Source organism: Furipterus horrens, unplaced genomic scaffold (genome assembly GCF_987537825.1).
Source record: "Furipterus horrens unplaced genomic scaffold, mFurHor1.1.pri manual_scaffold_13, whole genome shotgun sequence".
NCBI lineage: Eukaryota > Metazoa > Chordata > Mammalia > Chiroptera > Furipteridae > Furipterus > Furipterus horrens.
In genome coordinates this window covers 46,038,649-46,057,071 of record NW_028327183.1, presented here as the reverse complement: position 1 = coordinate 46,057,071, position 18,423 = coordinate 46,038,649, and the positions used below count along the sequence as shown (strand labels likewise).

The following is an 18,423-nucleotide window of genomic DNA, read 5'->3' as shown; positions in this document are numbered from 1 at the left end:
ACACTGGACAAGGGGATGACACAGGTCCTAGGTGGGTTTGGGCAGGACAGTGTGAAATTTCATCACATTACTCACAACCTTGAACAATTTAAAATGTATAAATTATTGCCCTGGTTGCTGTGGCTCCGTAGATTGAGCACCACCCTGGGAAACGAAGAGTCACTGGTTTGATTCCCAGTTAGGGCACATGCCTGGGTTGCAGGCCCGGTCCCCAGTTGGGGGCTCACAAGAGGTAAACACACATTGATGTTGTTCTCCCTCCTTTTATCCCTCCCTTCTCAGCTCTCTACAAATAAACTAAATAAAATAATTTTAAAAAGCTTTTTGTTTCTGGAATTGTCCACTTAATATTTTGGACCGTTGTTGACTGCAGGTCACTGGAGCCACGGAAAGTGAAAGTGGGACAAGTGGGAACTACTGAATATCCCACACTTTGTAGTGTGAAAAGTTATGCTAACTGTACAAGGTGACTCTGGAGATAGACTTCGGCATGAACCAGTGGTTTTCTGGTGTTTCCGGTCCATCTGAATGGATTAAACATCCAGCTTTCCCCATTCGATCTTTCTAAATCTGGGGTTGTTGTTATTTGGGCCATGAGGGTCTCCTTTATTACAGTAATTCCTTAAGGAGGCATCCTAAAGAAGTTGTCTCCCTCTCAGAAGGTGAATAATCCCACAAGGGTTCTGGGGCCTCAAAGTGGGACAGAGGATGTAGTGTCAAAGCTTGGAAATGACTGAATTTCTCAAAAGGATGGTAAAAAGCTTCTAGTCTGGAATATTTTTCAACCATTTAATTTTTCAGAGCCTCCTTTGACTGCTTTATATTAAATCCCTTAGTTTTAATACTAGCAATTTGCTGGGGTAATAACAGTGCTTCCAGAAGTCCTACTATTTGGGGTCTACTACTGAGTGGGGTATCATCTGCTGTCAAAACCCTCTGTTTCCCTAGCCCACCCAAGTCCTATACTATCCCAGAGGCCTGGGCTGTCATTGTCGTCATAGATAATTAACCTCCATTCTTACTGCTCTCAGCAAACCAAAATGAGAACACAGGTGAAACTTCTCTTCAGCCCCCTTGTGGCCATTTGCTGCCATTTGCTGCCATTGCCTTAAGAATTAACTCAGGGTCCACCAGTGAGAGGGCAGAACTGTCAGAACAAAAGCCCCTTGTTGTCTGCAAAGTTTCTTTTGAGAAATCATGTCTTACTCTTATGGGTAGTCTTTTGTAGGTAAGTGCTTTTCTCTTATTGCTTTTAAGATTCTCTCTTTATCTTTGAACTTTAACATTTTAATAATTATGCTGTGTCTTAATGTGGTCCTCTTTGGGTCCAACTTGTTTGGGACTGTCTGCTTCTTCTGGACTTATATGTCGACTTCCTTTGCCAAATTAGGGAAGTTTCTTTCATTATTTTTTAAAATAAGTTTTCCATTTCTTGTTCTTTCTCGTCTCCTTCTGGCACCCCTATGATTCAGATGTTGGTAAGTTTGAAGTCGTCCAGACGTCCCTAATCCTCTCTTCATATTTTTGTATTCTTGTTTCTTCTTTCTGTTCCGGTCAAATGTTTTATTTTTTCCTTTTTGTTCCAAATCATTTATTTTAATCGCAGCTTCCTTCACTTCACTGTTTGTTCCCAGTGTGTTTTTCTTTATTTCACTTTCTGTAAACTTAATTTCTTCCTTTATATTTTTGCTGTACTCTATGAGTTCTCTGAGCATCCTTACCACTAGCATCTGATAGGTTGGCTAACTTCATTTCATTTAGTTCTTTTTCTGGGGTTTTGTTCTATTATTTCATTTGGGCCATATTTCCTTTCCTCCTCAATTTCGCAGCCTCCCTGTGTTTGTTTCTGTGTATTAGGTAGAGCTGCTTTTACTCCTTGTCTTAGTAGCGTGGCCTATGAAGCAAAGGCACCTGTAAATAGGGTGAAGTGAAGCCTTAGGGAACTTCTGGGGCAGGACCACCTGCTTCACTGCTTTGTGGCTCTGCCTGTGGTCGGTGGCTCGGAGAGGGGACAATGGCTGCTTCCTGGCTTCTTGCGATTTGCCAGGCACTTGCCTTTTTTTCAGTCACTTCACACACTTTCCAGATGCGATTGGGCCCTTCCGGTTGCTGCCCTGGGGTTTGCATTCTAAGACCATGCAGGCCCTTTAAGTGGCAAAAGTCTGGCAGTTTCTTCTGCTCCTCCAACTGACACTGGTTTGTACAGCAAGAGATAGTGGGGGTCTGTATTCCAGTACTGGAACCCCAGGCTGTGTGTTCTGGCCTGGGATTGGGATTGCCCACTCCCAGGGTATCCCTCCCGATTTTTATCCACCACACGAAACGCCGGCCATCCATTAGCCGCCACTGCCGCCTGTCCTACCCACACAGCCTCTCCGGCCTGTGTCCGCGACTCCGACACTCCTCCTGTCTGGTTGAATGTGTCTTCATTAAATCCTTGCTTGTCGGACTTCCCTAATGCGCGAATTTCTGACAGTTCTGGCTGTTATTTATTTTTAAGGTCTGACTGTAATTCTTTCTATTGTTTAGTGAGTATGCGAAGCGTATCTACCTATGTGCCCATCTTGACCGGAAGTTGCCCAAATTAATTTTTTAGAGCAATTGTAGGTTAGTAATAAAACTGAAGCAAAGATACAGAACTTTGTCATAGCCTATAACCACTCACAATAGGCTGTTGCTTTATCAGTATGCCCCTGGGATGTGGCAATTTACTACAGTTCATGAACTTACATTGACACTTCATCCTTAATTTACCAAACAAGATTCCTATATTCTTGCCTTACAGTGTTGGACACTTTTTAATATACCATCAAATCAGGAGAGCACTTCTCTGTTGGGCGGAGTCAGTCTGACAAAGCTGGAATAATCTGCGAATAGGGAGCGGCCAAGTCCCGCCCCTTCCCTCCCATGACCCACCGCGTCTCCTCACAAGCCCCGCCCACTGGTATTTAAACCCACCCCAGCCTGCCTGGGCTCACATCCTCGCGGAAGAGGGCAGTGCGTGGGCCGCTTTGTCTGAGCGGGGACTGGTTCTTCCAGCACAGTGGGACCTGGAAGCGCATTCCAAGGAGAGGACAAAACACTTGCTAAGTGAACGTCTGTCTGTCTGCTCTGTTGAATTTTGCGTTTGTTTGGGGGATACAGTCCCACCACACACACACACACACAAACACACACACACTCTCTCTCTCTCGCTCGCTCTCTCTCTCTCACGAATCACACATCACACATCCATTGCTGAAGCCAGGAGAGGGGGCAGGCCGTCCTGGGAGCGGCAGGTTTCCCCACCATGTCTGCACCTGAGGAGAGTGGGGTCATGTCTGTCTCCTCCCTCAAAGGGTCCCCCAGCCACAACTCTCCAAACTCCATGCCAACCTCACCCCGCTTCTCACTCTCTTCTCCAAAGAACTCAGAACAAAAAGCTTCTCCTCCCCAGAGACCCCAGGCTATTTTCCATTCTCACCAATGACAGCACCTTCATCTCCATCATCACCTCCACCACACACCTTCACGTGGGTACAAGGTCACCTCAGCAAGTGTCCGTCATCCTGAGAGGTGTTCAGACAGACTCTCCTGTTGGCCTCCACCAGACAATAAAATGGCTGAACATTATATTCAACTTGACCGACTCGGAGTTCTGTCGTCCTTTCCCGACCTGATTCATGAAAATCAAGCAGAACTAGCGAGTCTATAAAGGGCGGGCTTCCTGTCTCTGTCTGGACGCCCTGGCCCCGGGTGCGCATGCGCCCACGTTTGGGCGGGAAGTCGGAGGTAGGACGCGCGGCTGAATGAGTTACAGGTGCAGGTGGGGCGGCCCCGGCAGGTACGGTCCGTGTGTCTCCCGGGTGCTTCTCACAGGTGCGGTCATTCCCACAGCTCTGCGCTGTGTGAGGAGGACGGAGGCAACATGGGCCCCTGGTCCAGGGGCTCCAGATCCTTTCAGGACAAAGGGCTACAGCAGGCGGTTGGCTGAGATGGGCGGGGACCTGCCCGGAACCACAGGGCGCATGCGCGAGGCTGGAGAGGCCGCTGAGGTGGGCGCTCCTCCCACCTTCTCGGGCCGGCACCGCTCGGGTCTGGGAGTGCGAGGGGAGGGGCCCCGGCCCTGCTGGCAGCGTGCGCTGGTCGCTGGACACGCGGGGCAGCTGGCGCCCAGGCCTCCTGCTCAGAGAAGCCCGAGTTCGCTGGATTTGTCCACTTGCAGGAGACTCCGGGGTTCCCGAAGGCCTCTGTCCAGGGTCCTGGGCGTCCCCCTCCTGCCCACGGCCCAACTCTGCACCCTGCCTGTGCGGTTCCGCCCCTCCAGGCTCTGGGGCGTCTTTTCCTCCGGGACGCTGGGAGCCGCGCTGTTGCCGGGGTGTCCTCCCCCAACACGGTCCCTCTTTCGGAAGCTGGGCCTCTGGCGTCACAGAGCCTGTCGCCTGTGACCGCGGGTCCTTCCCCGTGTGCAGTAGGTGGGAGCGGCCAGGATTCGGGAAGCGGTTACAGTACAGTCTGCGGTGAAAGTGGACAGTGGAAGCGTCTTAAATTCGGCGCCATGAGAGCGGGCGACAGGGCCGTGGTGGGACCGGGCGGGGACGCGGACGTGCTGCTGCGGAGGGCGGGCGTGGCCGCGGCCTTGGGTCAGGCGGGCGTGGGTGGCACTCAGGGTCATCAGACTGAGGTTTGGTCTGTGATCTCTAAGGCAGATCGTACGCGCGCTTGTAAGGGTGGGCACGGGAAAGCCCTGGCAGTATCGGCCTCAAAAACGTCAGAGTACTTTTCAGTTGGGGAACACTGGGCTTTGCCCCCAAATTACTTCCCTTCATGTGGGTGCTTTTACACACTGGAAATGTTTTCAGTGACAATATTTCAGAAATATTTTTAAAATTTCTCACAAAATATTTGGCAAAATTATTTACCCGTGGGAATCTAAAGCCATGTACTGACTGGAAACTGGGTGAGCAGAGTAATGCACTCTTTACAGGTTTTTCTGCGGCCGTCATTTGAGTTTTCTTTTTTGTCATCGATGACGTTCCACAAACATTTGCTTTGAGGATCTGTTTATTTTTCTTTTGTAATCATTAGTAATTAATGTAAATATTAAATACAAGGTTTTATTTTTAATATTTCAATGTTTTCATTATTTCCATATTGGCATAGCTGATGATTTCTGTTATTTTGGATTTGTCTTGATTTTATATATAAGAAGAGCACGTTGTAACTATAAGCAGCTCGGGAATAAATAAAATGTAAAGCAAAGCTCCTCCCCATCCTCAGCCTTGTCTTCCTCTCCTCAGAAAACTCACCATCAGCAGTGCCTGCGGGGCCTTCAGGAAGGGTCTGAGCCTAGAAGGGCAGGGCTGCACTGACATGACGGGAGGTAGCAGGTGCTGGGGGAGCAGGAACTCTGCTCTGGGGTCCCCAGGTCAGAGCCTGCCCTGCTATTAATTGTGTGACCTGCGTGAGTGATATGGCTTGTGTGCCTCAGTTTCCTGAATTGGAAAATGGTGCTGAAAACCAGATAAAATGAATTCATAATTGTGAAGAATTTCCACCTGTGCCTGGAGCACAGCAAACATGGTGTAAGTGCTTATTGAGACAGAAATGATTTTTGTTTGTTTTAAACTTAACACATATGTATCTTTCACTCTTTTGATTTTATTTTATTTTTTAAGTATAATTTATTTTTAGAAAGAGGGGAAGGGGGTGAGAAAAAGGGGGTGAGAAACATAAACGTGTGGTTACCTCTCACATGCCCCCAACTGGGGACGTGGCCCACAACCCAGGCATGTGCCCTGACTGGGAACTGATCTGGGAACCCCATGGTACGCAGGTCGGAACTCAATCCACTGTGCCATATCAGCCTGGGCTCTTTTTCCTTTTATATGTAATTTGAAATATTTTTTTTCTGGGAACACACACATTCATGTCAGGTTTTCTAATGGCTGAGCCATGTGGCAGTGTCTGTATCAAGATTGATTTCACCAGTACCTAATTTGTTCCTAGGTTTCACAGATATTTTAACAACATGGAAAGTATTCACAGTATCATGTTAAAGGGGCAAAAGCTAGGGTCAAAGTGTACATGCTGTGAACCAATGGTGCAGCTGTTCAACAATGCATGTGAGTTCACATGGACTCAGTTTCTCCTTTGAGGGCCAGGGAAGCATAGGGGCTTGCCTGACTCCAACGTGCTGGGAGGACAGTGTCTTCAAACTAGTATGTCTAGGATGGTTTCTCACTCCCTCACAAAATTGCTTCACTTTTCAATAGTAATTTGTTGAGCTAAAATTTATATAACAACTTTAAACCCATCATTTTAAATATTTAGCATATGTAACTCAATGGGTTTCTGAAAAGTGTATGTACCTAGGTGGACAACCATCACCACTAATTCCTGATACACCTTCCTCACAGCCCCTGGCAACCGCTAATTTACATCTTGTCACTGTGGATTTGACTGTTTTGGACATTTCATAGAAATGGATCCTATGTGGCCTCATTGCTTTTTGTTGTCAGTGATATCCCACTGCATGGACACCCCACCTTTTATGCACCGACTCATCAGCTGATGGCAAGTGGGGTTTTTGATTTCCACTGATGACTGTTAAGAATAATGCTGTTTTGCAAAATAAGCAAACAAAATAGAAACAGACTCATAGTTACAGATATTAGACTAATAGTTGCCAGAGAAGAGGGGGTAGGGAGGGCTGGGTGAAAAGGTGAAGGGAGTGAGAAGTACACACTGGTAGTCACAGAATAGTTACGGGCATGTAAAGTCCAGCACAGGGGATACAGCCAATAATGTTGTAATACCTGTAGGGTTCCAGTTGGGGCCTTGAAATATTGAGGCGGGGAACACTTTGTAAAGTATATGACCATCTACATACTCTGCAATTCACTTGAAACTAATATATACTAATATTGAAAATAAACTGTAATAGAAGAAAAGATAATTCTAGTATGGATATCTGTTTACAAATGATGTGAAGTGGTATTCGTGTTTTTTATTACAAGTTCCTTAGTGACTAAAAGTGGTGAGCACTTCATGCCGTTATTTACCATTCCTGTATTTTGTGTAGAGCAATGGTCCTGTAATCTTTCCCATTTCTTATTTATTTTGCTTCTGTCTGTTGACTTGAAAAGTTATTATATTCTGGATAAGATTCTTTGATCAGGCATGAAATGTGCAAATATCTCCTCCAACAGTGTGAGTTGTCTTCACTTTCTTGATGACGTCCTTTGCAGTTTTTCATTTTGATGGATTCTAATTTATCTGTTTTCACTTTTTTCTCTCCTGTATTTGTTATCATCTAAAAAAACATTGCATTATTCTTCTAGGTCTGAAGATTTATATCTAGATTCCTTGAAGAATTTTATACTTTTAGCCTTCACATTTCTCTGTACCATGCCAGGAACTAATCCGACTTAGATTATTTCTTTTTTCATGTGCATGTCGGTTGTCCCAACAGCATTGGTTGAAAATACAATCCTTTTCTCATGGAATTACCTTGGCACCCTTGTCAATAGTCAATTGACTTGTGCAGGTGTATTTGTGAAATCTCAATTCTATTTGATTGTTGTCCATCATGATGCCAGTCCACACTGTTCTCATTTATAGTAGCTTTACCGTGAGCTTTGAAATTGGGGCATTTAAGTTCTCCAACTTTTTCTTCTTTTTCGAGAATGTGTTGCCTGTTTTCGGTATTCTACATTTTCTTATAAGTTAGTATCAGGTTGCCAGTTTCTACACAATGGAGAGCTGGCTTTTGATAGGGATTATGTTGAATCTGTAGATGAATTTAGAGTTAATTATTCCCATTTTAACAATATTAAATCATCTGATCCACAAACGTGGAAAAATGGTTTTATTTCATAAAATATGTAACATGGCATTATTTAAGTAACCTTTTGTGTTGTATGAATAAAATAAACCATTCTGACTTTTATTATATGTTATGATCAAGAAATTACTGGTGTATAAATTAATTGAGGACATACATTTTAACTTGTCCGAGATAATTGTGTTCTTGTGGGAAGTTACCGGTTGCGAGAAACTCAAGCAGCACTGGAAGAGGCAGACGAACAAACTTTTATTCGTGCATGCGGGCCCAGAGTAGTAGTCTCCAAAGGTCTGAGCCCGGAGCTGCGCATCTCCCAAGCTTTTATGGCATTTTGTCAAGGAAGCGTGGGAATCAATGCTTATTGGCGGAATGTTCGCGGGTAAACTGTTCAAAGGGTTTTTCTGATGCAAATACAAGCATAGTTAATTACAGAAACAGAACATGGCAATTATTTTCCCTATCAGTGCGATCTATTCTTGAGTCTTCAGTATGCTCTGTATTCTTTTCCAATTCACTCTAAATTCAGGAAGTTCTTGTGATGACCTTCCCCAGTAACAATCTTAGGATCCAGCTGCTAACTTGAGTTCTAGATATGTGGCTATTCTCTGGCTCCTCTTCCTTGTCCGAGGTGCACTACTCCACTCCCCAAGCTTACCTGCAGGCTTGAGAGGGTTTAGGGTGAAATGTTCAAGGTCATTGTCTGTCTGTGTTCTTTTGTATCACTGTCACCTCCTAGATGTATTTCCTTATATCCCTCTAGGAAGAAGGGATTGGGCTCTCTGCACAGACATGGGGCTGAGTCAGATTCTAGTGATAATGGAGGTCACCGGAATTTGTGCATAATGTGGCCCCTTCCAAGACAAGTGCCCAAGGATGGGACGCCCAGTCACCTCATGTTCCCCACCTGGGGCATCCTTCATCACCCCTGGTGTCTAATTTTGGTTTCCTCATCCACATGGCAAGGGGGGATGACTCATGCACTTTGGTACTTCTCTATGGTTTTTCTGGACAGGGTCCAATTTTTTTAAGTAAAAAATGTTAAATCTTCCCAGGTCGACAGTGTCATACTCTGGCATGTCTGGAGTCTCAGCATGGAGCATGTCCAGACCTGCCAGAGAATTTATCAGCCTCTCATCCCTAGTACTTTTCAAAGCCCCTTCTACTTATATTGGGCTGAGTGGTTTCCATTTGCTGCCACTGAGCATTGCAAGCAGGGAAAAGAGCTGGCGTGCCCATCCCAGTGAGGATCCCCAAAAGCCCTGTTGCAGTACCTGGAATCAGGCCTGACACCTGAAGAGTACAGGCAGAGCCAAAGAACAACCTCCCCATCCAGTCAGCAAGCACAGGTCGGGGCCCAGGGCCCTGGGGAGTGGCCCTCCTGCATGCCCGACATTCTCAGAGAACAGATGGAATTCCTACCATTCTTGCCTGGCTCCCTGCAGGCAGGTGAAAGTAACACCCCAGTGCTGCCAGGTGGGAGAGTCAACCTATTTAGCTGCTGGGCTACAGGGAAAGCCAGTGGGGAAGCCTGTGACAGGTGGAAACCCCAATTTCCTTCTCTGTTTCACATTCCAGAAGGACAGTCAGCCAGAACTGCGTAGAGGCACGTCTTACTTGGGGTTTGTCCAGCAGGGCCTAACACTGGGGCCTGCTCACCCCTCTGGGAGCGGCTGGGCCTGGGACTGATGGAGACCCCGTGTGTGTGACCTTCAGAGGGGCCTCCTGCCAGGGTCCCCCTCCCACTGAGGGAACTGGGCAGAGAGGATAAAGACAAAGGGATTTCAATATCCCTTATTTCCCATGAGAACCTGAGTGTTTTCTGATCTTTGGAAGACACAGTGTCCCCAACAAATGGGCACCTCACTTTGGCATGGCAGCACTGATCCCTGACATCACAGAGCTTTATGTCCAGTAGAGGTGGCAGACTGGTCTCAAACAGTGACCACTGGCACTGGGCAGTGTGGAGGAAGCTGACTATGGGACTTTTGTTGTAGGTGGTGGTGGTCTTGGGTGCCTAGTGGCCTGACTGGATACAGGACAGCCCCTGAGCCAGGAATTTATATGGGTATCAGGAGGAATGACACACAGCACAAATGTATATAAAATGTAGTTTACTACCCTCACAGGAAAGAATAGGGTTTCCAAAGGGAAAGGGCTCACATTTCATCCAGGGGAAGTAAGGGGGAAGCGGGGTTAGCCATGGCTTTCATTTTGTCCAGAAGTTGGGGCAGGTCTTGTTCTTTGTGGTTTGAACTTCCCTTCAGGTGAGAGGAGGCCAAGGTCTTTCTTAAAAGGCTGAGCCAGACGTGAGGTTGACAGGGGGAAGGCATGGGGCTTGAACGCTCTCAGTCAAACATCAGATAGGAAGCCTTCATCTTCATTACAGGGTGTTAAACAGGGCTCTGTAAGGGTGTTTGTTTCCTTGGTATCATTTCTCCATTAATGAACTTCTTGCAGTTACTCCCATTTTTATATTACTATATAAATCTTAGGTAGCCCTCATAATGATCTACAGTGACAAGAGACGGGGTAAGCTTGGAGACTGGAGCAGTGCTACCTGGACAAGGAAGGGGAGCCACAGACACACAGTAAATTGGAATTCATCCAAATTAAAATATTTTTGCCCTGGCTGGTGTGACACAATGGATTGAGCGCTGGCCTGCAAACCCAAAGTTCATTGATTCCATTCTCAGTCAGGGCACAGGTTGTGGGCCAGGTCCCCATTTGGGGGTGTGGTAGAGGCAACCGCTCAATGTGTCTCTCACATGTTGATATTTCTCTCCCTTCCTCCCTCCCTTCTCCTCTCTAAAATAATAAAAATAAATAAAAGCTAAAAAAATTTAAAACTTTTATTTCCAAAAACACCATGCAGAAAATGAAAAGACAACTTCCAAGAAAATATTTTCAAATCAACTCTCTCCAACTTATTTACAAAGTTATCTAGCTACATCTTCCCATTTCTCTGTTTGGTGATGACAGTCTTCCTCCTTTTGATCCCAGAGATATGTGTGAGGAGCTGCAGGATGTCATTTCCTTGCCACTTTTCCATGATTCATCTAGTTAATTATCTCCTACTGGTTTGAGAGTCACTGGCTTGCTTCTTTATCCCTAACAATATGCCTGATTAGAGAAGTGTATCAAGAAGATAATGAACACTCTTACCAGGCAACAATAAAAAGCCAAACAACCAAATAAAAACTTGTCAAAGGAGTCAAAACATTTCCCCAAGGACAATATACAAACAGCCACTAAGCCCATGAAAACGGATCAGCATGTTTAGTCATCAGGGAAATGAGAATCAAAACCACAAAACCGCTTCACACCCACATGTACAAGTATAGTCATAGCAGAATTATTCATAATAGCCTAAAATTGGAAATGACCCAAACGTTTATCAGCTGAGGAATGGTGTATGTGGGTTTCCACCTGTTCATCATGAGGCTCGGGGTGGAACGCCTGGGGCACTCGCCTGGGCCACTGTCACTGTGGCGAGTGCCCAAGGACATATTTCCTGGACGGCTGTCATGTTGTGCCTGGACCACCCTTGTAGTTCTTACTGTGATTGCAGAATGCGCCTCAGCAAAAACCATTAGAGACTCTTAACAAGATTTCTTACTCACAGATCCTGCAGGGTACACGGCACGTCCATGAACCACACAGAGAGTGGGGGTGGGGGGTGCAGACGTGGACCTGGGGTTCTGCCTTTACATAGATCCAGGATGGGGTGTCTAGGGTTTGGTGAGTTCACACTTTATTGGCGAATGTAAAGCATAAAAGCATGAAATAGAGCGCAGAAAGGAAGCCGCACAGCGGTGGAAGCTTTGAGGGGTTTAGGGGTGGTCCTCAGGCTGTCAGTTACCCAGCTTGCCTAGGGCTTTAAAAGGTGAAAGTCCTGGGGCGAGCTGCCTGCTCCCTAATCTACTTGTTTGGCTAGCAGCTGTGTCACATCTGGGTTTCTGTGTACGGAGATCGGAGATCGTGGCTGTCATTTGGATGACTCGGCTTAATGGCAGCATTTACATTACAATCAAAAGCATGCCTGGCCAGTGTGGCTCAGTGGGTTGAGCACCAGCCTGTGAACCACAGGTCACAGGTTCAATTCCAGGTCAGGGCACATGACTTGGTTGTGGACCAGTCCCCAGTTGGGGGTGCGTAAGAAGCAAACACACGTCAATGCAATGTTTTCTCCCTCTCTTTCTCCTTCCCTCCCTTCCACTCTCTCTAAAAATAAATTAATAAAATCTTTTTTTTTAAAAAAGTGTATCTCAGGTACAAGTACAACATGGATGACCTCTGAATACCTTACACTAAATGAAAGACACAGATCATCACATCGTGCGTGATTCCATTTCTATGAAATGCCCAGAACAGGCAAATCCATAGAGACAGAAAGCAGGTCAGTGGGTGGAAGGGGTGGAAGAAAGGGACTTGGGGGTGACAGCTAATAGGTATGGGGTTTCTCATTGAGCTGATTGACGCGTTTTGGAATTAGTGGTGAGTGCTGCACTACCTTCTAAGTATATACATACATCGAAACTCCCTGATTAATTAAATCAGAAATTCTATGTTATGTCAATTTTACTTTAAAACAACAATAATAAAAAATAAGGACTGAAGAAAAAACAACCATAGATTTACTGGCTACATGGCTGACACCCAAGACCGCAGATCAGGCAGTGTCAAGGCGTTACTGGCCCTAAAGAAAAACCATGGCACCAGGAGCACAGGAGCACACATTTTAAAAACCGGGATATTGGGCCTTGGCTGGTGGGGCTCACTGGACTGAGCACTGGACTGCTAACCATAGGGTAGCTGGTTTAATTCCCATCAGGGGACATGCCTGGATATGGGCCAAGTCCCAAATTGGGGGCGAGACAGAAGCTGTTGATCAATGTATCTCTCACATATGTTGATGTTTCTCTCCCTTCCCCTCTCTACAAAAATATAAATTAAAAAAACTAAAAGAATTAAAAACTTTTACTTCCAAAAACAGTATCTAGCCCTGGCTGGCATGGCTCAGTGGATTGAGTGACCGCCTGCAAACCAAAGAGTTGCCGGTTCATTTCCCAGTCAGGGCACATGCCTGGGTTGTGGGCCAGGTCCCCAATTGTGGGTGCATGAGAGGCAACCACACATTGATGTTTCTCTCCCTCTCTTTCTCCCTCCCTTCCTGTCTCTCTAAAAATAAATAAAATCTTTTTAAAAGACTGGGTAATTGTCAATGCAGTGATGTATGTTAGGGATTTTTCCTTTAAGATTATGTTGTGAACATTTTCCATGTAATTTGAAAGTCTTTGAAATATATTTAAAAAACAAAAGACACTGGATTTAAAAATCTTGATACAGACACTGCACTAATTTTCTGCCATTAGGAACTTTAAGATGAATCTATGGGTCCTCACACTGAAATAGTTCTACACTTTTTCTTATGTTAAAAAGACAAAATAATGGAAGTTATTTATACATGTCAGTTAAAATAGAGAAGAAAACGTGTATCTTTCAATAAGCACTTACACGTTTAATATATTCCCAGCACTGTTTGAAATCCTTTATAAATATTGATCCATTTTTCCAGGTTTTCATCGTCATTTTACAAAAGAGTAAACTGAGGCACAGAGGCACTGTCACTCCCAGAATGCATACTGAGTAGCAGGGTCTCACCTGGGCCCTCCAGCTGCAGAGTCCCTGTTTCCCGAGCCCCTGCTGCCTCCGTCGTGTCTCTGCAGACGCACACAGAACCTTCTGGAAGGTCACACAGACACCATCTATGTTTTTGAGGGGAGGATGGGGAGGAGCTTTGATTTTTCTTTTATCCGCCTGCATAGAATTCTGCAAAGTGGTGGGTCTGGCCTTAGTGACGCAAAGTAGAGACAGAGGTCAGAGCGGACAGTCCGGAAACTCTGGGTGGTGTCCTCAGGGGAAGGATGGGTCTTCAGGGCCCCCCGCAGTCCGCGGTGGTGGGCGGGGGAGGGGTTACCTATCAGCCTGGGGGTGGTTGACCGTCACCCAAAGCCCAGGAAGCTCAAGCCCCTCGTCTGGGCCACCACGCAGGGGCGGGAGGGGCACGATCGGCTGAGACCCGTTTTGGGAGACCCCACGCCGTGACTCAAAGGTTCCAGCCTTTTCTGTCCTATTATATGATTGTTTTAAAATAAAACTAATACATAAAAGTAGTTTTAATTTCTTTCACAATTCGAAAAGTGTCTGGAGAGGACGGGGCATTTGCAACCTCTGTTCACGGTCTGCCCGTCCTGTCCCGTCCTGTCCCCTCCTGCCCCGTCGCTGGGCCCCGTGTGACCTCACGCCCCTCCTCCCTGACCCGGGTCCCCCTTGCAGGAGGTTCTGCCGCGGGCGTCACAGAGCCCGACGCCTGTGACCGCGGCTCCCTCCCGGGGATTGTGGTTGGGAGAGGCCAGGGCCTCGGGAAAGGCGTTTCCACCCTCCGTTTGGGGGGAAAGCGGACAATTGGAAATGCTGACCCCCCATGTCTGTTCCAAACAGTTTCTTGGAGGCAAGTACATCCTTCCTGTCCGAGGTCCCAGCCTCCCACACCACGAGTTACTGGCTGGAGGGGCCAAGTGGGAAGGCCAGCCCTGGGCTGGGCTGCAGGAGAGGCAACGTTTCGTCCCAGCGCTGGGGACTCCTCGGGGCCCCGCACTCGGAGGCGCTCGCCCCCCGCCCCCGTCCCCGCCCCCGCCCCCGCCCCCGAGCCCGCTGCTCTTCCACCGCCGACCGCCAGGGGGCGAGGCGGCCACGACCTCCCATCAATGAGGCGAGACAGGTGGTGGGGGCGGGCGGGGGGGGTTACTCATTCAGCGCAAAAGCCCCCTCCCTTCCGGTGGATCTCATCCCCTCCCAGTCCCGGCCAAGCGAGGGCGAAACAGGAAGCGGAGCCCTGTGAATGGGATGGAGTTTTTATTAGTGCAACAAGCAGAACAGGGTGAAATTTGTTTGTATTTGGCAAAAGTTGACATTCCTTGCGATCCCTGGAAGCCAGAGAGGACCCCTGTCTACCATTTATGACCTTCCACACCGTTCACGAGCCAGGACAGTAAATGTAAAACTGCAAAATTCCTATAGTGCCTTGTGTTTGCACCGAGAAGAGAAAACGATCTGAAGCAATGGACTGTCTCAGCGAAGGGTGCCCGGTGCCTGGGGATCCTGCACCTGATACCGGCTCTAGGTGTCGGGCCTCCAACAGCAAAGTATCCCTCAGGATTGTCCAGAACCACGGAAAGAGGACCCGTCACCAACTTAGGACACATTTAGAGAATTAAAGGAGGAAGAATAAAAAGAGCAATTGAAGGTGAGTGTCTGTTGTCCCCAAACATCCATTCCATGTCCCAGATCTCTGTCAGCACCAGGGACCTGTCACCAGGCTCATTCAGGAAGCTGAATCCAGCAGGCAACTCATCATCAGGTTCTCTGTCTGCTGACACTGCAGAGAGAGGGCCAGGAATGGAGGGACAGATGGACCATGGACAGAGGAGTGGAAAAGAGAGACAGGAGGACAACAGAGAGAGTGAGAGAGAAAAACAAAGAGAGAATGGGGGAGGTATACTAAGTAGAACAGGTGGCCGGGGACAGGGTGACACCAAGAACAGGGCAGGGAGGTGGCATCCAGACCCTCCCCGGTCCCTTGCCCGCCCTGCTCCTGTGAGAGGACAGGACCTTACCTGGCACAAACCCTGTCATCCAAGGACCGGGTCAAGGAGCACTTCTGGCCTCTCAGTTTTACCACGAAGGTCTCCTGGGGTCTGAATGACCAGGGGCAGCACTGCTCGAAGCAGACCCTGAAGGTGCAGTTTCCACACCCCCGGGTCCTGCTCAAGGGCACCACGGCGTTGTCATAGCAACAGTGTCGCTGGGGGTCGTAGAACTTGGTCCCACATCGTGTGTGTGACTGGCACAGCATCAGGTGAGCGCCCGTGGGAGACACTGGAGGAGACAGACCTGCTGTGGCCCAGATGGCAAGGCAGGTGGGGCCCAGCCCGGGGTCTTCTGGGAGCCGCACCCAAGACCCAAGTGTCCTTGTCTCTCGTGGCCTCACCTGGGGCTCCGTGGGAGCAGAGGAGGGTGACGATGCACAGAGCAGCCAGGACAGCTGAGGGAGAGGATGGAGGAGGTGCGGCTGAAGGGGAGCCCAGCCTGGGGTGGGGGAAGGACTGAGGGGTCTCTGTGCTGATTGAGGCTCAGAGGGAGGCTCAGAGCTATACAGGGTGGAACCTATCCCCTGTGTTCAGGGGCCTTGGGATTTCGGACCCGTGGAAGGTGAGGGCTCCTGGCAGGACTCCTGGGATAAGTGGGCGCAGGGCGCTGGGGCAGGTGCGTGTTTCCTGGGCAGGAGCTGAGTGTGAGGCTCAGGCGCTGTCAGGCTCTCCGGGGGCTGAGCTGACTGGGCTGTTAGGCGGGGGACTCACAGGAAAGGTTAGAAGACCGGGTTTGGAGTGGATGGGACATGGGTGGCCCTGGGCATGAGTTTCAGAACTCAGTCAGATGTGGATGGAGATGAGATTGGGAATTGGATCGGCTAAGGCCTGGCACCAAGGAGGAGGGAGGGGCTGAGGTAGGGATGGGTGGTGGCTGAGATCAGAGAGGGGCTCTGAGGGAACTGGGGTTGGGTCCCCCTTACCCAGGCTGTAGCATCGGGGAGCCATGGTTCTGGGTTAGCTGGAGCAAAATCAGAAGAAGGTCTTCGGCTTCTAGCAGGTGCTTTTATTTAATAAGGGGTGACGTCACCAATTCTCCTGCCTGTGTCCTGGCCTGCAGAGACATGCTGGGACCTGGGGTCCGGAGATATCCTGAAATCATATCTTGCTCTTGGAATCCTATGACATCCAAGAAAAGACAGAGTTCCCCACCCCCACCTGGATACTCTCCAAATGCCTCCCGTGCATGCCCAGCAGCACGGCCTTGTCAGCAGGCAGGATGGCACAGGAATCCACCAAAGAGCATTTTATCACACCCCTGAGTCGTCCGCTTTTCCCACATTTCTTTTTTAAGATTTTATTTATTTATTTTTAGAGAGAGGTAAAGGGCAGGAAAAAGAGAGGGAAAGAAACATCAATGTGTGGTTGCCTCTTGCGTCCACCAATCAGTAACCCAGCCCCCAACACAGGCATGTGCCCTGACTGGGAATCAAACTGGTGACTCTTTAGTTCACAGGCCGGCGTTCATCCACTGAGTCACACCAAACGGGGGAAAGAATTTTATTTGGGTTGTTGTGGTCAATGTCATTATTAGTATTACTTGTCTGTAAAGTTCTGTGAGAGAAGTTCCAACACCATCAATAGATTCTTCAAGTCTTTGGTCCTTATAGTGCCTGTTTAGAGGGAGAAGGATGTGGGATTTCTCTGAAAAGAGACAGCCACGTTTGGGTCAGGATGTGAAGACAGAAGGTGAAGGACAGTTTTCTTGAGGGACACAGGCAAGGGGTAGTTCTTCAAGTTCTGGATCTCCCCCCACCCCATGCAGTGAGGACTAGGACACCCCAGCCACATTCCAGCATGCACGAGGTGCACATCAGGGCCCAGAATGTGTGACCGGTCACTCAAGGAGGCCACTGTACACCTCTGAACCTCCTTTCTGTCTTAGGAAAGTTCCTGCTCTGTCACTGCTTGCCCAAGGGACACTTCCACACTTGGTCTCACAAACACCCCTCCACCTGGAGCCCAGACCCTGTTGGGGCTCCTCCATGAAGTGTAACCATTTCAGACACAAACCAGGGTGAGGACATGGTGAAACACACATTTTTCAGGATAGCTCCAGGCAGGCTGGGACCCAGGCCTAATGGCCTCTGTCAAAATGTAGGACGCCAGCAGAGTGAGGAATGTTGGAGTTGTGCCTGAATAGAAACCGCCCAACCTTCGCCACGAGTCACACAGCTGAGTCACAGGATGGCAGAGAGAGATAAGGACAAGGCAGGTGTTTGGGAAGCTGTGTTCTGTTTGTTCCAGAAGAAGGGACAAGACAGGTGGACCAGTTCTAAACTTTTATTGAGGGATGTTCAAGCAGGTGTCTGAGTCCAACCAGATTGAGCACCAAAGGAAGGGGTAAGGGGATTTTTAAGGGCGTGAAGCAAACCCTCAGGGGGATGGGTCACCCCGCTGGTCAGCTGCAGAGTCCAGGGTATAGGTGTTTGAGAAAGATCAATGTGCCCTGATTAGGGATGACTGTCAGGAGACTTCTGGTCCTTGTTTCTGTGAAATGATTAAGGGAGAAGGGAAGGGGCAATGGGGGTGTAATTAGCTCTCAGCAGGACACCAGCTGTGCCTTCATCACCTCTGTTAATGGGGAATCTCATGATCGGGTGCATGGCCGGTGACGCAGACCCTCTTTGTTTCAGCAGGTGGTGGCTCAGGGCCTGCGTGACTGCAGGCCACGGTTCCCAAGACACAGTGACCACTGGCCACAGCCTGTTTTGCAAAGCCTGACTCAGGTGTCAGGTTACGGGGCAGGCCACGTGGGGTCTCTGTCCCTACACTGAGGTCTGTGGACACTGAGAGCCATTCACTCAACAGCACTGAGGCTGTGGGGTGACACACTCTGGGGTGTGCACCCCACCTTGGCCCCTTCTGAGGGCCTCAGAGAAGACTTTG

The 18,423-nt window shown here is 48.4% G+C and overlaps 1 protein-coding gene across 1 annotated transcript; it reads right to left on the bottom strand.

Annotated features, from left to right (window-relative positions):
* Positions 1-15,073: 15,073 nt before the first annotated feature.
* Positions 15,074-16,504, bottom strand: LOC149994959 (insulin growth factor-like family member 1). The gene is made up of 4 exons (XM_090260188.1): positions 16,458-16,504; positions 15,876-15,929; positions 15,502-15,763; positions 15,074-15,263 (listed from the first exon to the last, which is right to left on the bottom strand). The coding sequence occupies exons 1-4, from the start codon at positions 16,480-16,482 to the stop codon at positions 15,242-15,244; spliced, it is 363 nt and encodes a 120-aa protein (XP_090116314.1). The 5' UTR covers positions 16,483-16,504; the 3' UTR covers positions 15,074-15,241.
* Between the last annotated feature and the right edge of the window lie 1,919 nt (positions 16,505-18,423).

What these genes read in the sequence shown, in the direction of transcription:
- LOC149994959 (XM_090260188.1), bottom strand. Translation starts at nt 16,482, where the DNA reads ATGGCTCCCCGATGCTACAGCCTGG. An exon ending in CTGCTCCCACGGAGCCCCAG is followed by an intron (nt 15,764 to 15,875) that starts GTGAGGCCACGA and finishes TGTCTCCTCCAG; the next exon opens with TGTCTCCCACGGGCGCTCAC. An exon ending in GATGACAGGGTTTGTGCCAG is followed by an intron (nt 15,264 to 15,501) that starts GTAAGGTCCTGT and finishes CTCTCTCTGCAG; the next exon opens with TGTCAGCAGACAGAGAACCT.